The sequence below is a fragment of the Clarias gariepinus genome, chromosome 27 (assembly GCF_024256425.1).
Source record: "Clarias gariepinus isolate MV-2021 ecotype Netherlands chromosome 27, CGAR_prim_01v2, whole genome shotgun sequence".
NCBI lineage: Eukaryota > Metazoa > Chordata > Actinopteri > Siluriformes > Clariidae > Clarias > Clarias gariepinus.
Window position 1 is genome coordinate 23530001 of NC_071126.1, and position 21005 is coordinate 23551005.

At 40.6% G+C, this 21005-nt stretch overlaps 1 protein-coding gene across 1 annotated transcript in view; it reads left to right on the forward strand.

Moving 5' to 3' along the window:
• LOC128514808 (uncharacterized protein C14orf132-like) overlaps positions 1–4543 on the forward strand; it is a 9168-nt gene extending 4625 nt beyond the window's left edge. Inside the window, exon 2 of the mRNA XM_053488691.1 lies at positions 4192–4543. Coding sequence (XP_053344666.1) covers positions 4192–4404 — 213 coding nt within the window. The 3' untranslated portion in view covers positions 4405–4543. The remainder of the gene's footprint in view (positions 1–4191) is intronic.
• Positions 4544–21005: the final 16462 nt, after the last annotated feature.

Sequence of the window (21005 nt, forward strand, 5' to 3'; positions counted from 1 at the left end):
TTAACACTTTCAGAAAGTTCAATTTATTTGAGTCCAACAGGATCAATAGAAATACTGAACACTGTGAATTCTTAAAATATAATATTTAATCAATAGTCTATGTTGCTTTATATTCTATTGCTTTCCATCTTGCATTAATCCAGCCTTGTAACTAAACCATGAAAGAGAGAGTAGATCATCACTGTCTTGGTGTAAAAGTAAACGCCCCTATCAGGACACACATTTATTGTCTGAACGGCTGCTGAGTTTCATTTAAGACGCTCATACGAACATGTGTGTGTGTGTGTGTGTGTGTGTGTGTGTGTGTGTGTGTGTGTGTGTCGAAAGAGTGCTTGTACAGTATAATGTGTGCAGTGACTTGGAGCTCTCTGTGATGTTGAGTCGACCTGACATGTGATTTGTCTACTCTGATCTAATGTTTCTATTATTATTTATTTATTTATTTATACATTTATTTATTTATTTGCATTATTTATAGAATTTTACAAATGATTAGTTTTTACAATTAATTATTTTCTTATTGCATGAGCTCACAGATTTCACAAACTTAATGTTAGGTTTGATAAACAAGTTTGTACATCTCTTAATGTCCTAATGAACAATAATGAAGTGTGTGTGTGTGTGTGTGTGTGTGTGTGTGTGTGTGTGTGTGTGTTCAGGTGGGGTTGTAAATAAGATGTGAAGGGAACCTTGCACACACTCTCTTACACACACACACACACACACACACACACACACACATCATCATCAGGGTGATAGAGTCAGGGCATGAAGTAACACTATAAATAAATAATGTGTTAGTTTTTCCTGCCCGGCGTCTGGATTAACGTCGTTTCCCTGATTTTTCATCCTCAGGACTGAATCTAAACACAGATTCATTATTCATCCGTAGTGTGTAAAGTGCAGTTAGTGTGTGTGTTGGAGATTGATCTTGATTAATGGTAGAATAACAACAATATCAAGCTGACTATTATTAAGCGCCTGGAGGTAGAACAGCGAGTGTAGATGAATCCTGGAGCATTTAGAAGAGCCGCGGCCGAGCGCAGAGCTGTCCAGCTGAGAGGAATCAGGATTAAAACAGCTCATCAGCAGGACCAGCAGCGAACCGGGCCTTTCGGACCCGAGCCCTCAGTGAGCTCTAAAACACGGAGCCGTCTCCAACAAGCCCGGAATCATGCAACAGAACCACTGTCGAACTCTAACTGTAGGACATCTGGCCATCAGGAAAAGGTTTACGAAAAGGTTCTGAAATAAATATTATAAGCATTAAATTCTGAAGAATAGATGAATGAAAAAAGGAGGAAAAGAATCTGCTGAGACATGCTGGAACAAGCTCCGCCCCTTATTTCCTCCAAGTGAGGAGAAAGAACATCTGTTTTATCTCTTTGTAATTCATACACAGCGGTACCTCAGTATAGAAACTGAATCTGTCCTGAAGACGAGTCCTTAAACCGGGATTTCATATTGTGAAGCGCCTTTTCCCAAAGGAAATCATTTAATTGCAGATAATCCGATCCAGCCACCCAAAAATATTACCATCATTTTATAATCATGTTTTTGCTTATAAAAACAATTACAACATTTAGAAAAGACATGTGAAATAAGAAAAATATGAAATAAATAAACCTCACTTAACCTTAATTTATGATTCCTCTCGGCACCGGCTGCTTTAAAGATCGAACTGAAAGCCGCTTCCTTTTCTCTACTTGCTGCTGTAATTGGCATGAAAAGTCGATCGCTCAAATGTCAAAAATATATTCCAGTAACGACTACCATATAGGTGCTCTTTATTCCTACAACATACAGCATTACAGCTCTGATTATAATAAAAGTATATACAAATAAAAAAGATCTCACATTCAGAGGACACCAAAACCTGACCTGTTAAACCATCGAGACGTTCTAAACACATTCAGGAACAAAAGTTACACATTCATTTTTATCAAACAATTAACAACAATCTAAACTAATTAAATATAACAAGCTCTTTCACTGAAGCATGAGATCAGTGTCGTGATCATCCAGCTGGTTCTGGGCTTTAATAAATCCAACAGCACATCCACTTCCACTTATGTGGAATAAAGGCTCCATTATTCCACATAAATGCTCTGAATTTACTTGAAAAAGACGAAATCAAATTGTACTTTGTTGTTTATTATTTTTAATTTGAGAAATAAATTCCATAATCACAGAATTACAATTTTTTCTCACATGGCAAAGAGCATTTTCATTACAAATGACTCAGGACACAACACAAACACTCAGCTAGGGTGAAAGCTGTTGCTAAAGTCCTCGAGCAGCTCTGGGACGTGACCTCACAACCTTCTGGTCACTGCACTGGAACTGTAACAGCTGGTGCACTGACCATATGGCAGATTTATGAGCTTGAGTAAAGCTATTACTGTTTGCTAAGACCTGTCAGTGGTTGCCATAGCAATTCAATGTGTGTGTGTGCATGTGTGTGTGTTCATGAAGCCACAAGACCCAAGGCTCAGAATGTCGAATATCTTAAAGGTGATGTGGCTGTGTTTTCATTTGAATACTGCCCCGTCAGACTCACTGTGCTCCAGAACGTCCCTGCTGGACTCACCACTGCCTCATTAGTCTCACCACTGCCTCACTACTGCCTCTCCTGCCTCAATGCTGGTTTATTACTGACCCACCAGACTCATTACTGCTTCATTAATCTCACCACTGCCTCATTAGTCTCACCACTGCCTCACTACTGCCTCTCCTGCCTCAATGCTGGTTCATTACTGCCCCACCAGACTCATTACTGCTTCATTAATCTCAACACTGCCTCATTAGTCTCACCACTGCCTCACTACTGCCTCTCCTGCCTCAATGCTGGTTCATTACTGCCCCACCAGACTCATTACTGCTTCATTAGTCTCACCACTGCCTCATTAGTCTCACCACTGCCTCACTACTGCCTCTCCTGCCTCAATGCTGGTTCATTACTGCCCCACCAGACTCATTACTGCTTCATTAGTCTCACCACTGCCTCATTAGTCTCACCACTGCCTCACTACTGCCTCTCCTGCCTCAATGCTGGTTCATTACTGCCCCACCAGACTCATTACTGCTTCATTAATCTCAACACTGCCTCATTAGTCTCACCACTGCCTCACTACTGCCTCTCCTGCCTCAATGCTGGTTCATTACTGCCCCACCAGACTCATTACTGCTTCATTAGTCTCACCACTGCCTCATTAGTCTCACCACTGCCTCACTACTGCCTCTCCTGCCTCAATGCTGGTTCATTACTGCCCCACCAGACTCATTACTGCTTCATTAGTCTCACCACTGCCTCATTAGTCTCACCACTGCCTCACTACTGCCTCTCCTGCCTCAATGCTGGTTCATTACTGACCCACCAGACTCATTACTGCTTCATTAATCTCAATACTGCCCCACCCACCTCACTATTGCCCCTCCAGACCCCCTCCATCAGGCTGACGGAGAAGCTGCTCAGACCGAGAACCTGCACTTTCTCTCTGGTCTGGTTTGTGTCCTGCTACTTATTTCATTTGTTTTTGGAGCGTTTAAATCACAGTAAATGACAGACTCTAATTCATCACCATCATGACACACTCACTTGTCTACACACACACACACACACACACACACACACACACACAGAGCATGAAGACTATTCTTTCAGAATAATAAAACACCCAAATGGAATGACTGTCCTCTGTCAGGAGTAGAGATATGATCACATCCCTCCATCCGTCAGGGATCGGCTCTGACATTAGTATTAGGAGGGTGAGGACCTCAGAGTGACGGAGTTAACATTTACCCTGTCTAATGTATTCTGTCTGAGGATCAAACAGACGGGGTGAACATCGTGTCTGGAATGAGATCTGTCTGGAACAAAAACAGACAGAAATGACAAAGCAGTTTGTAAAAGATTACATTTTTATTCATCTTGAGGCTCATGATACTTTTTATTCCTTCATGGTTAGAGGTAATATAAGTTACACAAGAGCTGCCGCTACAGGAAATTAACCTTCTGGCCAATCAGAATGCAGAATTTTAACAGTATTTGAGTTCAGGGCAAACACTCTGGGTTGAATAATAATGTAATCGTTCTTCTCTAAGTAAAGGTCAGACTCTCTCTTGATCATGTTTGCCGATGGCAGGAAAGCTCGCCGCTCTATCCCTGACCTCTTCATCCTCCGTTCTCAGATCCCCATGATGACGGGCGCCTTCATGGACTCGTCTCCGAATGACGAGTACAGCACGGATCACTCGCTCTTCAACTCCTCGGCCAGTGTCGCTCTTCACCAGCAGGAGGCGCCGCAGAGGGTTTCCCGCGATGCCATCTGGCTCTGGATCGCCATTTCTGCCACCATCGCAAACATCGTGGTGGTCGGAATCGTCTACGCCTGCACCTTCTGAATTCATGGACTTGGAGAAATGAGCGCAGGTTTACACGAAACAACTTTACAACCGGAATTGGTTTTCTATTCTCCTCTCTCTGTGTGTCTCTCTCTGTTATTTTATTTTTTTATTTTAAACATAAATCACAATAATATTTCCAAATTAATAAAAAATATATATTTTTTTTGGCATGACATGGCTGGGGAAATGTACAACATTTTCTTTTACATTTTTATTTCAATTTAATTTATATTGGTCTACACAAGTATATAAAGCAGGGAGCACTTGCCCAGCAATAACTCCACAACCAACAACAAAACAAATGAATAAAAAGGAAAAGAAAACAAACAAAAGAAAACATTAGAGCAGAACTGAAAGGCGTCAGGCTGAAGCTCCAGTGCACACTTGCATAATCTCTTTACACAAATTCAATTCCAAATATTATATTTATCTTACCTCAAACCTTTCTGAATCACACATTCTTATATTACTTCAATAAGTTGTTTGGAAATAATTTTTTAAACTTGATAAATGTGACATGTGTTTAAATTCACACTCCTGACTCAATACATGGGTTTAAGTTCAGTATAATGTTTTAAAGCATTTATCACACTTTATACTCAGCAACTTTAGCGAAGCGGCTTTTCAGACCAGCAGAGTATTGTGGGGATTCATTATGGATTAAAATGATTGAAAAAGATTTCATTAATCAAATGACCTGTTCAGGTTCAACTAACCCAGACGCTGGTGAAATCTGCTCTCCTGGACGCTGGTCACGTTATAACAGCGTGTGTTTACACCTGAAATCAAAAACTCCACCGAGCGCTCAGACTGACATCTGATTGGTGCGTTAGGCATGGACATGCAAATTAGCCTATTACCCTAATACAACAATTTCTGGTGTTGTAGAGTTTTTATATGATTTTATAATGACGGCTGCACTAACGTTGTGCTTTTTATTTCATTTATTATATAACTTAATTATTTGAAGAGCAGATTCTTCTCCAGAGAAACTTACACAAAGGCTTGTGAGTTCCTGTCTATCATTATGTCCTTACACTGGGTCACTGGATCACTAACTGTATTTTAAAGAGAGAGAGAGAGAGAGAGAGAGAGAGAGAGAGAGAGAGAGAGACCACAAACTCAAAACTCTACTTAAAGCTTAAAGTCAGTAAAATGTATTTTTACAGCAATAGTTACATTTATATTTAGAGTCATGAATTCATTAACATTATAAAGAATAATGAATAAACACCTTCAGTACGAGCAGTGCAGCACAAAGTGCTTTTGGAAAAAAACAAGATGTTAAAGTTTGATGACGTGATGCTGCAGAGATCTTGAACGTTCTCACTGATCACGTTTACGTTTTAGACGTTTACGTTAAAGTCATGCAGCAGTTTTTAATTTCTGTTTATATTCATCTGACACATACACAAAACCCAAAGCAATTTAAAGTTTATTATTATTATTATTATTATTATTATTATTATTATTATTTTTGTTATTATTATTATTATTATTATTATTATTATTATTATTGTTATTATTATTATTATTATTATTATTATTGTTATTATTATTATTATTATTATTATTATTATTGTTATTATTTTACCCTTACACTCCAGAAGTGACTGATCCACTGCACTGTTTTGCTCTTAAAGTTATCGCTCATCAGTTCAACATCTCTTTCTTTCTTGGTTTGTTAATTTATTATTTATACTGACAGGGTGTCGATGTGCCAAATTTAATGTAGTTTAATTAACAAACATTTCAAATCTTTTGTGCAAGTTAGCCTCGAGATTATGATAGTATTTTTAACGAGTTGTAATGTTTCAATTTTGGGAGAAATGAAACAAGTAGAAGAATAACGTGTAATAATTTTAAATATTTTGTACACATTAGATATTTTTGCCTTTAGTGGGCTAACTGTGTATGTATGTATTTTTTGAAGCTTTAAATGTATAGAAGACACAGAATGCTATTTTATCTTTTTTGTCTCTGCGTGAGTTTGTTGATGAATTTTGATATATTGTAGAAATTAAACCAAAATGATGATCAATCATGGCTGTGGTGTTTATGGACTGATTTTTGCTAAACGAGGCTGTTTTTACACCAGTGCCCGAGAATCATCATAAATAAACACACCATCTCTAACCGGATCTAGACAACTCACACACAAAGCATTGATGATTTACGGTCCAATCAGAATGAGCCCTAAACACAGCGATAAGAGTGTATAGAGTGTGTGTGAGGAGCGAGGTGGAGATCTGGGTCAGTTATCTGATGGTTCCAGAGATAAAAGTGTGTAAATGGCATGGCCGCTCTGTGTGAGGAGACAGAACGCCGCTGCAGGACGTCTCGCCTCGGCACACCCGCTTTGTGTCTCTACAGTCTACACACACACACACACACACACACACACACACACTGTGCTTGGCCTTGTAATGACTTTGTGGGAGAGAAGACGCTGGTCACCATGGCAACTAGAGTGAAGTGGCTCCTTTTATTAACACACACACACACACACACACACACACACACATGCGCGACCTCTCACTGACCTCATCACAGCTGCTGATGTTGATGCTGATGGAAAAAAAAAAACAAAGAACAAAAACAAATGATGGTTTATTGAGCAAAACTTAAATGTTAATATCACTGATATATATATATATATTTAAAAACATCCATTACCTACTAATACATCACCTACATCATGAATATGGGTTTTTACCTGGTTAAGTAAAGCTTTAAAAATACGTTACTCATTATTGATGATGATGTTAATGTTAAAGTTTAGAGGATCACAGCTTCTTCTGTTTTTCTTCTTCATATTAATGAGGAATAATAAATGATGATCATGCAGTAATAAGAAAATAATCTAAGATAGAGTTGATTATTTCTCTCCTCGCTCTCAGCAAGTAGCTGAAAGACATTATGGGTGAAACAGCGAATCAGTGTGACGTCAGAGCAACATGTCTGTGGAGCGGATCTAAATCAGAGATTACACATTCATCTTAATTAGAATGTAGTTTTACTTTAACCTTCAATTAAAAGAGGTTTCAGTAGCAGATCCAGCACTTAGCGTCTATTAGCTTCATGCTGTTAGTGTCCCTGTTCCAGACTCTGCTCCATATTGACCAGAATCTCTCTCTCAGTCAGTCTCAGGGCTCGCCACCGATTCCACCCCAGAAACTACCCCTTCTATCTCTTTCCAGGTTTCTGTCCATTTCTGTCTCTCGACCTGAGTAGACACAGTTTCTGTTTCAGTCCTTGTCTCAGACGTGGTCCAGTCTTGTCCTGGATGTTATTCTTCTAATTGTCTAATTTTGGCCCCATTAGCCCAAAGGAGCTTTCTCAGTTTCACATCCTATACTTAGACCTAGACCTAGAATCCCTAGAAGACCTAGACCCATCCTTATAGACCTAGAATTTAGGCCCGGTCCAATTCCAGAACCCTGTTTCAGCTCTTTCTTATTATAGTGCTTGATCTATATTCAAGCTCTTGTTTCTAAATTACATTCACAACTCATTCCATTCCCTCTGACATCATTCCTCGTTTCTGTGTTTATTCTGTTTCTGTTTAAGTTTCATGCACTTAACCCTTTACATTGTATAAGATCTAGGAGTATCTTCTCCAGAAGCCCTGTTTTAGAGGAGATAATGTAACAAGAGAAATAGTGGAGAAGTGGTATGAGAGATCTTGCCTTTTTGACGTGTGCCTCCCAGCATACTGAGACCTGGTTACAGTCTGTAGTGCCTCAGCCAGAGTCAGTTCGGAACATTTGATATATGAATTTCATGCATTGTGAAAGATGGGCGGTTCATCAAGTGTTACAAGAGGATGGAAGGAAGCGAAGTGCAGAACGGTCATGTGATAAGAATATTCGGGAGTGTACCACCTGACCTGACCATGTGCAGCTATGTCTCTGAGAATGTATAGCATTTATACGTGAGATGTTCGTTCCTGGAAATCAGCGATGATGTGAATTCCAGCATGAGGAACAATTTATGGAAAACGTCACTTGTCAGGGTTTACAACACACTGGTTTGATTTCCTGCTTTTAAAATTCCGGTACAGTGTGCCGTGATGATGTGATAGCTGCAGGCATGTTGAGCCGCCAGAATCAGCTGTTAGTCACTGAGAGGTGACAAGAAATAAATGCTTTTGTAAACTCAGCGTGTTACTGTAACAGTGTCAGAGTCGCTATAATTAAAAGTGGTTCATCAAAGTGCACTTAGGATCCACTGAGAGTGAATGTGTGGAGAGATAACACTGAAGGCAGTGGTTGTGTGTGTGTGTGTGTGTGTGTGTGTGTGTGTGTGTGTGTGTGTGTGTAATAGAGAGAGGAATGCAGGCGGGATGATGATAATAAACACCAGGCAGCGGTCCAGTGTGTGGGAGTCAGATGAGTGTGTTGCTCTGCTTTAGAGATTACAGTTAGCGGTTAGTCAGATTGAATCCGTCTGTAGAAAATTGTGTGAGTAAATAAAACAGCATCAAACAAACAAACGAGTTTGACTTTAAGATAAAAATGATCTAAAGCAGTGTGATTTAATTATTTGACCTGATTGATGAGCTTTCCATTCTGAATTAAACCATACCTTTATAAACAACTCATCATCATCATCATCATCATCATCATTAGGTGTGCCGGCGCACACTTATTACTCTTCTCCCCTAGAAATTATTGCGCAATCAGTTTATAATATCCCTAAAACTTTAGACCGTTTCTCGTCCCGCAGTTTCGAGAGACCCACACGTGTTACACCGATTCATGTGGCTCGCTCGGGAATGCTGTGCTATGACCTTTGGTGGGGGGTCGTCGGGCGGCGCTCCCAAAATCCCCTAAAAATCTGCCCCAAACAGTCCCATAGGCTTAACATTTGGACCGGCCTCAGCTGTGACATCACGACCAGAACTGTGATGCAACGGAAGGCTCCACCACACACTGGATGGTGCTCTCTAGTTATTATTATTATTACAGTAGAACTTTATTATGGGTGATGGGTGCAATACTACTGTATCACCAGCTGGAGTGTGAAGCAGAAGATAAGATCAAACAGAAGAAAAAAAGATTAAAAAACATGACATTTAAAGTTCCCAGGCATTTTATTTAAGCAGTATAACACTCGAGGTCATGCTGTTGTGCCGAATATCCGCATGTCTGTGATGCGGTTGTGAACACGAGGGTGCTAAAGATATTACAGCTGTGGTGGTATTCAGTACAACAGCATGGCCTTGAGTGTGATATCGCTTTTATACAACAGTTCCACAAATTATTTATTATCAACAGTTTATGAGTACTTTTTTTATTTAACCATTTATTTTGCTCCGCCCACACATATCCTTCCCCACCTGGCGGAACTAACTATTGGCAACTGGTGGAGCTGGTGACTGACAGTTAGCGAGCGACAGTTAGCGAGCGACAGTTAGCGTAATGAACAGGAGGTGAGAGTGGTGTTAAACTCCTAGTGTTACTCTGTAGGTGAGGAGAATAAACCATGAAGGTGATGGACAGTCCTGAGAAACTCACCAGATCTACTGTATATTTACACTTATTACACTTTAGGATATCAGCTCTTTTAACTTCAGGGTTCTGGGGTCGAATCCCAAATAGCATTAAATGGAAAGCTAGTGCACTATGTAGGGTGTACAATTGTTTCACAGACCATGTAGTGCCCTTGATCAGGGGTTAGAGAGGGATTTGGGATTCAGCCTTGTGTTAGATGCTAGTTAGCTTTGTAGCTAATCGTTAGCTGTTACAGAACGACACGGACGGGTTCAGAGGTAGTTTGTAGAGACACAGGTCCAAATTAAGAGGATGTCAACACAGTCAGTAAGAATACCTTGCAATCAACATGATGGAAGATCAGGAGAGCTTTATGTCACTAAAGCATCTGTATGAAACACTCAACTCAAACACACACACACACACACACACACACAAAGGAAGCAGCACTGGTGTGTAGCCGCAGCCAGACACGCCGGCCTTCTCTCACCGGAGCTGGGAGGTTTAGTCAGAGGAAATGGTTTTACTTATTCAATAAAAAGAGCATTTTGTAACTCAATATTTCATATCCTGACCACCTGACTTCCTCTATTTCCTGCCACAGCACAAAGTTGTGTTCTCACTCATAAACCATTTAAACTAAATGTTTCTGCACAAGCTTCCCTTAAAGTTCAAACTCAGGCACTCACTACATCATCGTTAAAACTTATTTTTACATACTCGATATGTTTTATTTGTATTTTCTTACTCTCTCCTCCATGAGTTCATGCCCACGCCCTATTTCTAGTCCACACAGAGCTTCTGAGGTCAATTATTATCCATTACACAAGTGTTAAACAGCGTTGGATATACAATTGTTGAAAATTCTAAAGAATTACAGTTTTGCTGACGCTATAAAGCCCTGCACAGAGACACATCCACACCTAAATTAAACAACTGAGTGATATTTATAACACCACTGCAGCTCTCTGGAATGTTCTCTTAGAAAGGGTTTAGTATTCATGAGTAAATATTATCACTGACGTGAGATGGAGTCTAATCATCTGTTTATTCTGTCTAGAGCGACAAATGAAAAAAAAAACACTAATATTCTATTATAATAAAAAAGATTTTTTATGAATATTATAAGAAACCTCAGGACAAATAATGTTCCCGACCGAATGTCCTGTCCTGGAGGTTATGAATAGGCTCAATATAAACCTGTATGAGGACATGTGTTTATTTTAGCCTGAGCTCTGTTTCGTCTTTTCCCCCGGTGGTGATTGTGGATCATTCCTGATCTTTTCTCTGGACAATGTTTATGAATTATAATAAACATATTGTACATAAAACAATCCTGTATTAATCATAGCAGCCTGCTTATCAGTTTACCGCTATGAAATGATGCTAATAAAAAAATCTATAATAAAATATATTGTGAATAAATTTGCATCACTTGCCAGAGTCCTCCACATTACAGCCGGATCACTGTGTTAATTACACAATCTGAGACAACAGAGAGAGAGAGACGTTCAGCTAGAGAACTCAACAGAGAACCTATTTCAGCTATGGTGAGGTGTCTCATCACTCGGCTACTGCATTCAGACCCTCTATATATATATACACATATATATATAAAAGAAATCTTCCGTCTGTACATTGATCATAAAATTTTGTCTGTATGTCTGTCCAGCCAGATTTTGTCACAGCATCAGCAAAACTGACTGGACATTAAATCTGCACCATAAATTAAATAAAAATGTTTAGAAGAAATTAAGTTTAGAAGAGTTATGTGCCAGATTGAAGGCATGGTGGCTTAGTGGTCGTCAGTCAGAGGTTAGTAAGAATAACTTTATAGAGGTGTTTAAATTAGCGAAGGCGATGTCCGATGGAGTAGTATGCTCTGGTCCCATCCCAATGAGACGTGGTGACATAACTTACAGCAGGTTATGGTCGCTGAACCGCTGGATGTCCAGGTGGTGCTCCGAAAACAACGTGGGCTTTATTGATAATTGGAAGACCTTTGAGGGCAAAACTGGCCTGTTAGGGCGGGACGGTGTCCATCCCACTCGGGAAGGTGCTGATCTCATTTCTTGTAGTATAGCTCATAGTCTTAGAAAAGGCCTAGTTAATCGGTGACAATCCAGAGCCCAGGCCAGGGAGCAGACAGACAGGCTAAACCAACCGTCTGCTAGCTGCATAGAGTCGTCACTCAGGGTTCACTCTATTGAGACTGTGTCTGTTCCCCGAGCTAAAATCAAATTTAGAAAGACTCAGAAAGTCTGTTTTAGTAATTTAATTAGCATAAAGACCACAAACTTGGATCAGACTGAATGCGCAGCCGGCACCGATCTGAAGCTAGGACTGTTAAATATTAGATCTCTCGCATCTAAAGCAGTTATAGTTAATGAAATTATCACGGATCAGGAGTTTGATATACTCTGTTTAACAGAAACCTGGATTAAACAGGACGAGTATGTAGCTCTAAATGAAGCTAGTCCTCCTGGATACAGCTACATACACCAGCCTCGGTTAACTGGTAGAGGAGGTGGCGTCGCAGTTATTCACAATGATAATTTGACTATTGTACAAAAACACGGACACAAATTTAATTCATTTGAAATTCTTTATAGTAACATAAGTGTATTTAACTATATTAAGTCAGCTCAGTCGATCCCGCTAATTGTCATTTACAGACCTCCAGGGCCGTACTCGGAATTTCTTAGTGAATTTGCAGATTTCCTCTCAAACCTAGTCGTTTCTGTAGACAAAGTGTTAATTGCTGGAGATTTTAATATTCATTTTAAAAACCCAGAAGACTCTCTGAGAACAGCATTTATGTCTATACTGGACTCGGTAGGAGTAAATCAGTGTGTAGTAGGACCCACTCATAAAGCAGGTCACACTTTAGATTTAATAATATTATTCGTATTAAGTATAAGAAATTTATTCACAATTCCACTATCTGAAGTTATCTCAGATCACTATCTTGTCTCAATTCAAGTGTGTCACAATAATAATGTACACACAGCGCCGCGCTACCGTATGAAACGTACATTTACATCAACTACCAAACAGAGTTTTATCAGTAATCTCCCAGAGTTCCCAACTTCGATTAGATCACCGTCTGACCCCACAGAACTCGATCAGGCGACTGAATATTTAGAGTCGACATTTCGCTATACCTTAGATAATGTAGCTCCAGTCAAAAGAAAAATTATTAGAGATAAAAAACTTGCTCCCTGGTATAACGATCACACGCGCACTTTAAAACAGACCGCTCGGAAATTAGAACGTAAATGGCGTCAAACTAAATTACTAGTATTTCAAATAGCATGGAAGGAGAGCATCCTGAACTATAGAAAAGCTCTTAGTGTAGCTAGATCAACATATCTCTCCACTCTTATAGAAAATAACAAAAATAATCCTAGATTCTTATTTAATGCTGTAGCCAAATTAACCAGAAATAAGACCACTGCAGAAATCTCCACAACAACATCATGCAATAGTGAGGACTTCATAAACTTTTTTAATAATAAAATTGTAAATATTAGGCATAAAATTGAGGTTTTGAAACCGAACAATGTAATTGATGCAGATGTTAATCTAGCCATGTCAGACCAGAACCTAGAATACTTTACTCCCCTTGAAGAGAATGAACTAATTTCACTCATCTCTTCTTCAAATTCATCAACCTGTATATTAGATCCTGTACCGACACATTTTCTTAAACAGATAGTACCAGCAATAATAGAACCCCTGTTGAGAATAATTAATTCTTCACTCAGCATTGGATATGTTCCAAAATCTTTTAAATTAGCAGTTATCAAACCAATAATTAAGAAACCTGACCTCGACCCCTGTCAGCTGTCCAGTTACAGACCAATATCAAACCTCCCCTTTATCTCTAAGATCCTGGAAAAGATAGTAGCGGAGCAGCTATGCTCATATATACCTAGAAATGGCATACATGAACTGTATCAGTCAGGATTTAGGCCTCATCACAGTACAGAGACAGCGCTCGTTAAAGTAGTAAATGACATTCTATTGGCCTCTGATCAGGGTTGTGTAACTATGCTTGTATTACTTGACCTCAGTGCAGCTTTTGACACTGTTGATCACGCTATTCTTCTTCACAGATTAGAAAATGTAGTGGGAATTAAGGGTACAGCCCTCAGATCCTATCTGACCCATCGTTATCAGTATGTAGACTTAAATGGTGATTATTCTGCATGTTCTCTAGTGGAGTTTGGCGTTCCGCAGGGTTCAGTTTTAGGTCCACTGCTTTTTTCCCTTTACATGCTTCCTCTGGGCAACATAATCCGTAAGCATGGTATTAGTTTTCATTGTTATGCTGACGATACACAGTTATATGTCTCAGCAAAACCTGATGAGAAAAAACAGCTTACTAAAATTGAGCAATGTGTGCAGGACATAAGAAATTGGATGCTAATTAACTTCCTTCTGCTAAATCCGGATAAGACAGAAGTTCTAGTCATAGGACCGCATACAGCTAGGAGTAAAATTTTAGATCACACCGTAACTTTAGATGGCCTTTCTGTTCCATCAAATGCAACAGTGAAAGACCTTGGTGTGATTATTGATTCCAGCCTTTCATTTGAAGCACATGTAGATAATATTACCAGGATAGCATTCTTTCACCTCAGAAATATTGCCAGAATAAGAAATTTATTGTCGCTAAACGACGCAGAAAAACTAGTTCATGCTTTTATCACCTCTAGGTTGGACTATTGTAATGCCTTACTGTCTGGTTGTTCAGCTAGATGCATAAATAAGCTTCAGCTTGTCCAGAATGCAGCAGCGAGAGTCCTCACCAGAACCAGAAGATATGAGCACATCACCCCTATCTTATCTTCACTCCATTGGCTCCCTGTGAAATTTCGCATTGATTTTAAAATACTACTCTTGACATATAAAGCATTAAATGGTCTCGCGCCACAGTACCTGAGCAAACTGCTAGTGTCTTACCATCCGCCACGCCTACTTCGATCAAAGGATGCAGGCTGCTTGTCAGTACCGCTTATTATGAAAAATACAGCTGGGGGCAGAGCTTTTTCTTACAAAGCCCCAAAGTTATGGAATAGTCTTCCAAATAGTGTTCGGGACTCAGACACAGTCTCAGTGTTTAAGTCCAGGCTAAAAACCTATTTATTTAGCCAAGCATTTTTATAAATAGATTTGCCATAGGTAAAGGAGCAGATCTGGGGGACTCATGGACGTAGAGTATTATGGTGAACTGGTATGTTTAGATGCTGTCTTCCTCACTCTCATTGACCACTCAGGTTTGCTGACGGTGAGGTGATTGTTTGCTTTACATGTCAGGAAGCCCTCATGTTTGTGTTTCCTTCTGGCTCTCCCTTTTAGTTATGATGTCATAGTTAGTCCTGCCGGAGTCTCTGCTTGCACTCTACAGTTAATATACATTCACATTATACATTGTGTGACTGTGACCATACCTAACTGCCATCTCTCCTCTTCTTCTCTTTCCCCCCCTCTTTCTTTTTCCTCTCTCCTTCTGTCTCCCCCTTTCACTCTTTCTCTCTCTCTCTGTCGAGCTACACATGTCGTTCCTAAGCTGCCAGTGATCCAGACTCCCTCTGCCCTCCGGACCTGTCTGACCCATCCTGGTGCCCCGCTTCTGGCTGAAGATCTCGTCACATGGATGCCCCGTGTGTCTCTCTGGGATGCGTCTGGTGTCTGGGAATGATTCTCTCTACCTAGAAAATGGTTCTGGCCTTGACTGGTGTTGGCAACTGTTTCTCTGGGAACTTGACAGTTCGATAGTTCATGACTGGAACTTCTTACAAGTCTACCTGGGTCTTCAATAACTACCTGGACTCCATATTAACATCAATTAACATCAGCTATTATAGCTGAACTGCCTCCCACCATACACACTGTATAAATGCAGATCATTTACTGCTTTCTGTTTCACCCAAATGAGGATGGGTTCCCTGTTGAGTCTGGTTCCTCTCAAGGTTTCTTCCTATTACCATCTCAGGGAGTTTTTCCTTGCCACTGTCGCCCTCGGCTTGCTCACCAGGGACAAACTGATCATTTTGATTCATACAAATTCACATTTCATACAAACTTAAATAATTCTTTTGACTATGTAAAGCTGCTTTGCGGCATTGAAAATTGCTAAAAGCGCTATACAAATAAAATTGAATTGAATTGAATTGAATTGAATTAGTGGTTAGCACTGTCACCTTGCACCTTCAGGGTCCAGGTTCGATTACCACCTCGGGGTCTGTGTGCATGGAGTTTGCATGTTCTCCATGTTCTCCCTGTATGTTTCCTCCAGGTTCTCTGGTTTCCTTCCACAGTCCAAAGACATGCAGATTAGGCTAAATGGTGTTTCCAAATTGTCTGTTGTGAGTAAAAGTGGGTGTAAATGTTGAACGGAGGTAACTCCCACATGTTTTAAAGAGTCCATCATTGTTCCTGTCTTAAAGAAACCCCATTCTGCTTCCCTCAATGATTATCACCCTGTAGCCCTGACTTCAGTAGTGATGAAGTGCTTTGAGCGGCTGGCCAGAGACTTCATCATCTCCTCACTTCCTAACACACTTGACCCTTTAAGCAACAACTGTTGCTCATCGCCTGAACCGCATACATACAGATGATGCCATCTTTTACCTCCCTTATAAATAAGTCTCTCACCTGGACACCAGAAAGGGGAATTACGTTAAAATGTTTTTTGTTAAGTACAGTTTAGCATTTAACACTATAATTCCCTACACACTTACCACCAAATGAATCTTTAACTTCCTAACTGGAAGACCACAGGCAGTAAGAATGGGCGGTCATTTCTCAGCCTCACTCACCCTCACTGGAGCCCCCCAGGGTTGTGTTCTGAGCCCGCTGCTGTACTCGTTGTACACTTAGGAATGCGTGGCTTCAGATAGCTCAGTGTTCACATCATGTAGGACCTGTCATGATCCTGTCACATCAAGCCCTCTGTGAAAAAGGCCTCTACCACCTCAGACACTTGAATGACTTCAGACTGCCTTTGAACCTGCTTAGGAACTTTTACTCCTGCACCATAGAGAGCATCCTAATGGGAAACATTGCGTAGGAACAACACCATGCAGGACAGACGAGTTCTACAGAGCGTGGTGCAATCAGCTGAGAAGATCATCTTTACCAAGCTCCATGACCTGCACTCAATCTACAGAAAGCGGTGCTGGACCAAGGACAGGAAGATCGTAAAGGACCTCAGCCACCCCAAGAAGGGACGGACCTCCTTGGTCAGGAAAGCACTTCCGCTCCCTGAAGACCAACACAGAGAGACTGAGGAGGAGCTTCTTCCTGGAGGCTAGAGAAACTCTCAACCAGAACACCACACAGGCTTTAAATGGTTTATCTTCCACATACCTAACCAGTCTTTTAATACACTACAATCCACCCGGTTCTTAAGCGCTATAGAAATAAAATTGAATTGAATCCATTTTTTCTCTGATGAGTCTCACTAACAAGTGGTTTTCTTATGGACACACAGCTGTTTTGTGTGTGTGTGTGTGTGTGTGTGTGTGTGTTAAAATGCTTCTACTTTCACTATTAACCATAGCTCAAGTTTCTACTGTTGATTTTTTACGACACAACTTTACCAAATGTTTACGCTCATTCAGGATGTGTTTCTGACTAAACTGGTTCTGTGAAGTTGATGTTTACCTCTATCCTACCAGGGTTTATAATGTGGTGGTAATCAGTTCCAGAAGCTGGAGATGTTAGTATTGTAACGATTAAATATGAATGTAAAGTGGTTATAGTGAGTCATTGTGGTGAGTGTGACTGAGAGTTTTGGAGTGATTGATCTCAAACATGCACAGAGAGCGTAAAGTCTTACAAAATGCTGACTGACGCCAGGAGAGACACAGTCACACACGCGAACACGCTTGGTGTCGGGAAGTTCTCCGGTTATTAACAGCGAAAGACAGAGATTTTCTATGTTTGGCCAAATGCCTGGTGTTACGTGCATCTGTAAGTTCAAAGAACATCAAACATTTTAACATTTCCTGCTGAAGTCCAGAAGAACAAAAAGTGGAAGTTGTGTAGATGTTTGTACAGAGACAAACCAGGAAGTGTTAGCTCAAGGGAGAGAGAGAGAACATGGGAGAGTTAACACTTTATATAAATAAAACACTAACAGAGAGCGTAGTGAAGGAGATATTTATACACTGTTCTTTTCATCATATTGTCATAGTTTTGGAAATGATCAGTGGTGTGAGTTTTGCTGCTCTGCTGCTAAAATTCCATGACGTTCCTTCAGGGTTTCCTGCAGAATAATCTTTCAGGTATTACACAACTCTTACTGGAGATTACACGAGGGAAACGGGACTAAACCTAAAAAAAAAAGGGAAAAGACTCAGTAAAATAACTGCACACTGTACTACTGCTACTAACAATGAGAAGGAGATAAGTCAATGCAAATATATGTACAAGCAATAGAGATTATAATAACAGATAATTATTGTATATATCCAAACAAGAGCAGAGTGAAAAACATGACAAAACATAAAGTAACAAAGAACAGCAGGCAACACGGGGTGAAGTGATTAGTACTGTGGCCTCGCACCTACCACAGTCCCACCGCGGGGTCTGTGTGTGTGTGTGTGTGTATGTGTGTGTGTGTGTGTGTGTGTGTGTGTGTGTGTGTGTGCGTGTCTGTGTGTGTCTGTGTGTGTGTGTGTCTGTGTGTGTCTGTGTGTCTGTGTGTGTGTCTGTGTGTGTCTGTGTGTCTGTGTGTGTGTGTGTGTGCGTGCGTGCGTGCGTGCGTGTGTGTGTGTGCGTGTCTGTGTGTGTGTGTGTGTGTGTGTGTGTGTGCGTGTCTGTGTGTGTCTGTGTGTGTGTGTGTGCGTGTCTGTGTGTCTGTGTGTGTGTCTGTGTGTGTGTGTGTGTGTGTGTGTGTCTGTGTGTGTGTGTGTGTGTGAGTGTCTGTGTGTGTCTGTGTGTCTGTGTGTGTGTCTGTGTGTGTGTGTGCGTGTCTGTGTGTTTGTGTGTGTGTGTGTGTGCGTGTCTGTGTGTCTGTGTGTGTGTCTGTGTGTGTGTGCGTGCGTGTCTGTGTGTGTGTCTGTGTGTGTGTGTGTGTGTGTGTGTGTGTGCGTGTCTGTGTGTGTCTGTGTGTGTGTGTGCGTGTCTGTGTGTCTGTGTGTGTGTGTGTGCGTGCGTGCGTGCGTGCGTGTGTGTGTGTGTGTGTGTGTCTGTGTCTGTGTGTGTGTGTGTGTATGCATGGAGTTTGCATGTTCTCTACAGCCACTCACTGGGTTTCCTCCGGGTACTTAGGTTTTCTCTCACAGTCCAAAGACAAATTGGTGCTTGCAGATGCATATGTGATGAGTGTGTGTGAGTGTGTGTGTGGCCTGAGATTGCTACCCCACCTCAACCCCCATTTGGGCCGACTCCAGGCCTCCCACCACCCGGTACAGGATACACGTAGATAATGAGTGAGTGAGAGAGTGAGTAATATATGAAAAAAAATAATTATAATATATATATACACACGAGTATGACATAAATCTGTAATGACTAAATATAAATATTTTAGATATAATAATAATAATAATAATAATAATAATAATAATAATAAATGCATGTGTATGTCTGTCTGTGTGTTACAGATGTTACCATGGAAACAGCTGGGTTTCGCTTGTAATCTAATAGTGTTGTCTGTGGTCTGGGACGTAACTGCGTTAGAGAAGATCTGTGTGTGTGATGATGCATGAAAGGGCTTTCCACTGACGAGGAGATCAACAGTGAGATCAAACCTGGAAGCGGAGTAAAACAAACATTCAGTCATGTTGTCATGTTGCTGAACAAAAACTTATGGAGAAACCTTTAGTGGAAAATAGACAGATGATGTGTTACTAAATAAATAAATAAATAAATAAATAAGTGTTTTCTGTATAAGAAAAAACAGAAGTACACCCCTCACATTTCAGAAACCCCGTTATTGTATGTTCTGAAGGGACAACACTGTAGAAATGAAACTCGGACGTACTATAGAGTCGTCAGTGTACAGTGTGTATATCAGTACAGATTTAATGTCCAACAATAACTCAACATACTGACTTTACTGTCCAAATAACTGGCAGTGAAAATAAGTACACCCTCAGTGAACATGTCCAACCTGTGTCCAGAGTGTCAGTGGTGTGTGTGTGTGTGTGTGTGTGTGTGTGTGTGAGCTCTGTCGTTATCTATCACGGCTTTAGTCCTCCTGGACCTGGACTTCACCAGAGCTGCACATGTTGTTAATGAGATGCACATGTTGCTCCTCCATAATGACATCATGGAGCTGCTGGATGTCACACACACACACACACACACACTCGGCGCTTCACCACCTTCCGCTTTAGGACGTCCCACAGGTGATCAATAGGGTTCAGGTCTGGAGACAAACCCGTCCACTGACACACACATGGACATGATGAATAGGTCATGTGACTCTGCATGGTTAAAGATGAAAAGCTGTTATCACTGAGGGTGTACTTACTTTTGCTGCCAGTTATTATTTTGACACTAATGTCTGTATGTAGAGTTATTTTCAGTAAATCTGTTCTGTTATACAAACTGCACACTGACGAGTCTAAAATATATCAGGTTTCGTTTCTATAGTCTTGTCCTGTGAGAAGATAAACAAACATGTTTACTGATATTAGAGGGGTGTACTTACTTTTGTGAGTGTGTGTATGTTTACAGTTTTTTAGAAGTTGTTTACAGAGTATTACAGACACATTGCCCATGTCAAGTAATAAAACATGATTTAACATTCTACATACTGTATATATTATGTATTATATATTATATTCCACAATGTACTGGTTCCCAGTCCTGGGGGTGTGTGTGTGTGTGTGTGTGTGTGTGTGTGTGTGTGTGTGTGTGTGTGTGGAACTCCATCAGAGCAGTTTTCCTCATCCCTGTTCCTCCGTCTGAGAGTTAGAGTTAGTCACGCTGAGAGAAAGAGCAGAGCAGAGAAATGAAAGATGGAAAAATAGAAGTGAGAGCAGCTCTGTTTCCCCTGATGACGCGAGCGGGCGTTCCTCTTATAAAAGCATCTGGAAGCTGTGAGGATTCTTCAGACACACAGAGGTCCAGCAGCAACAT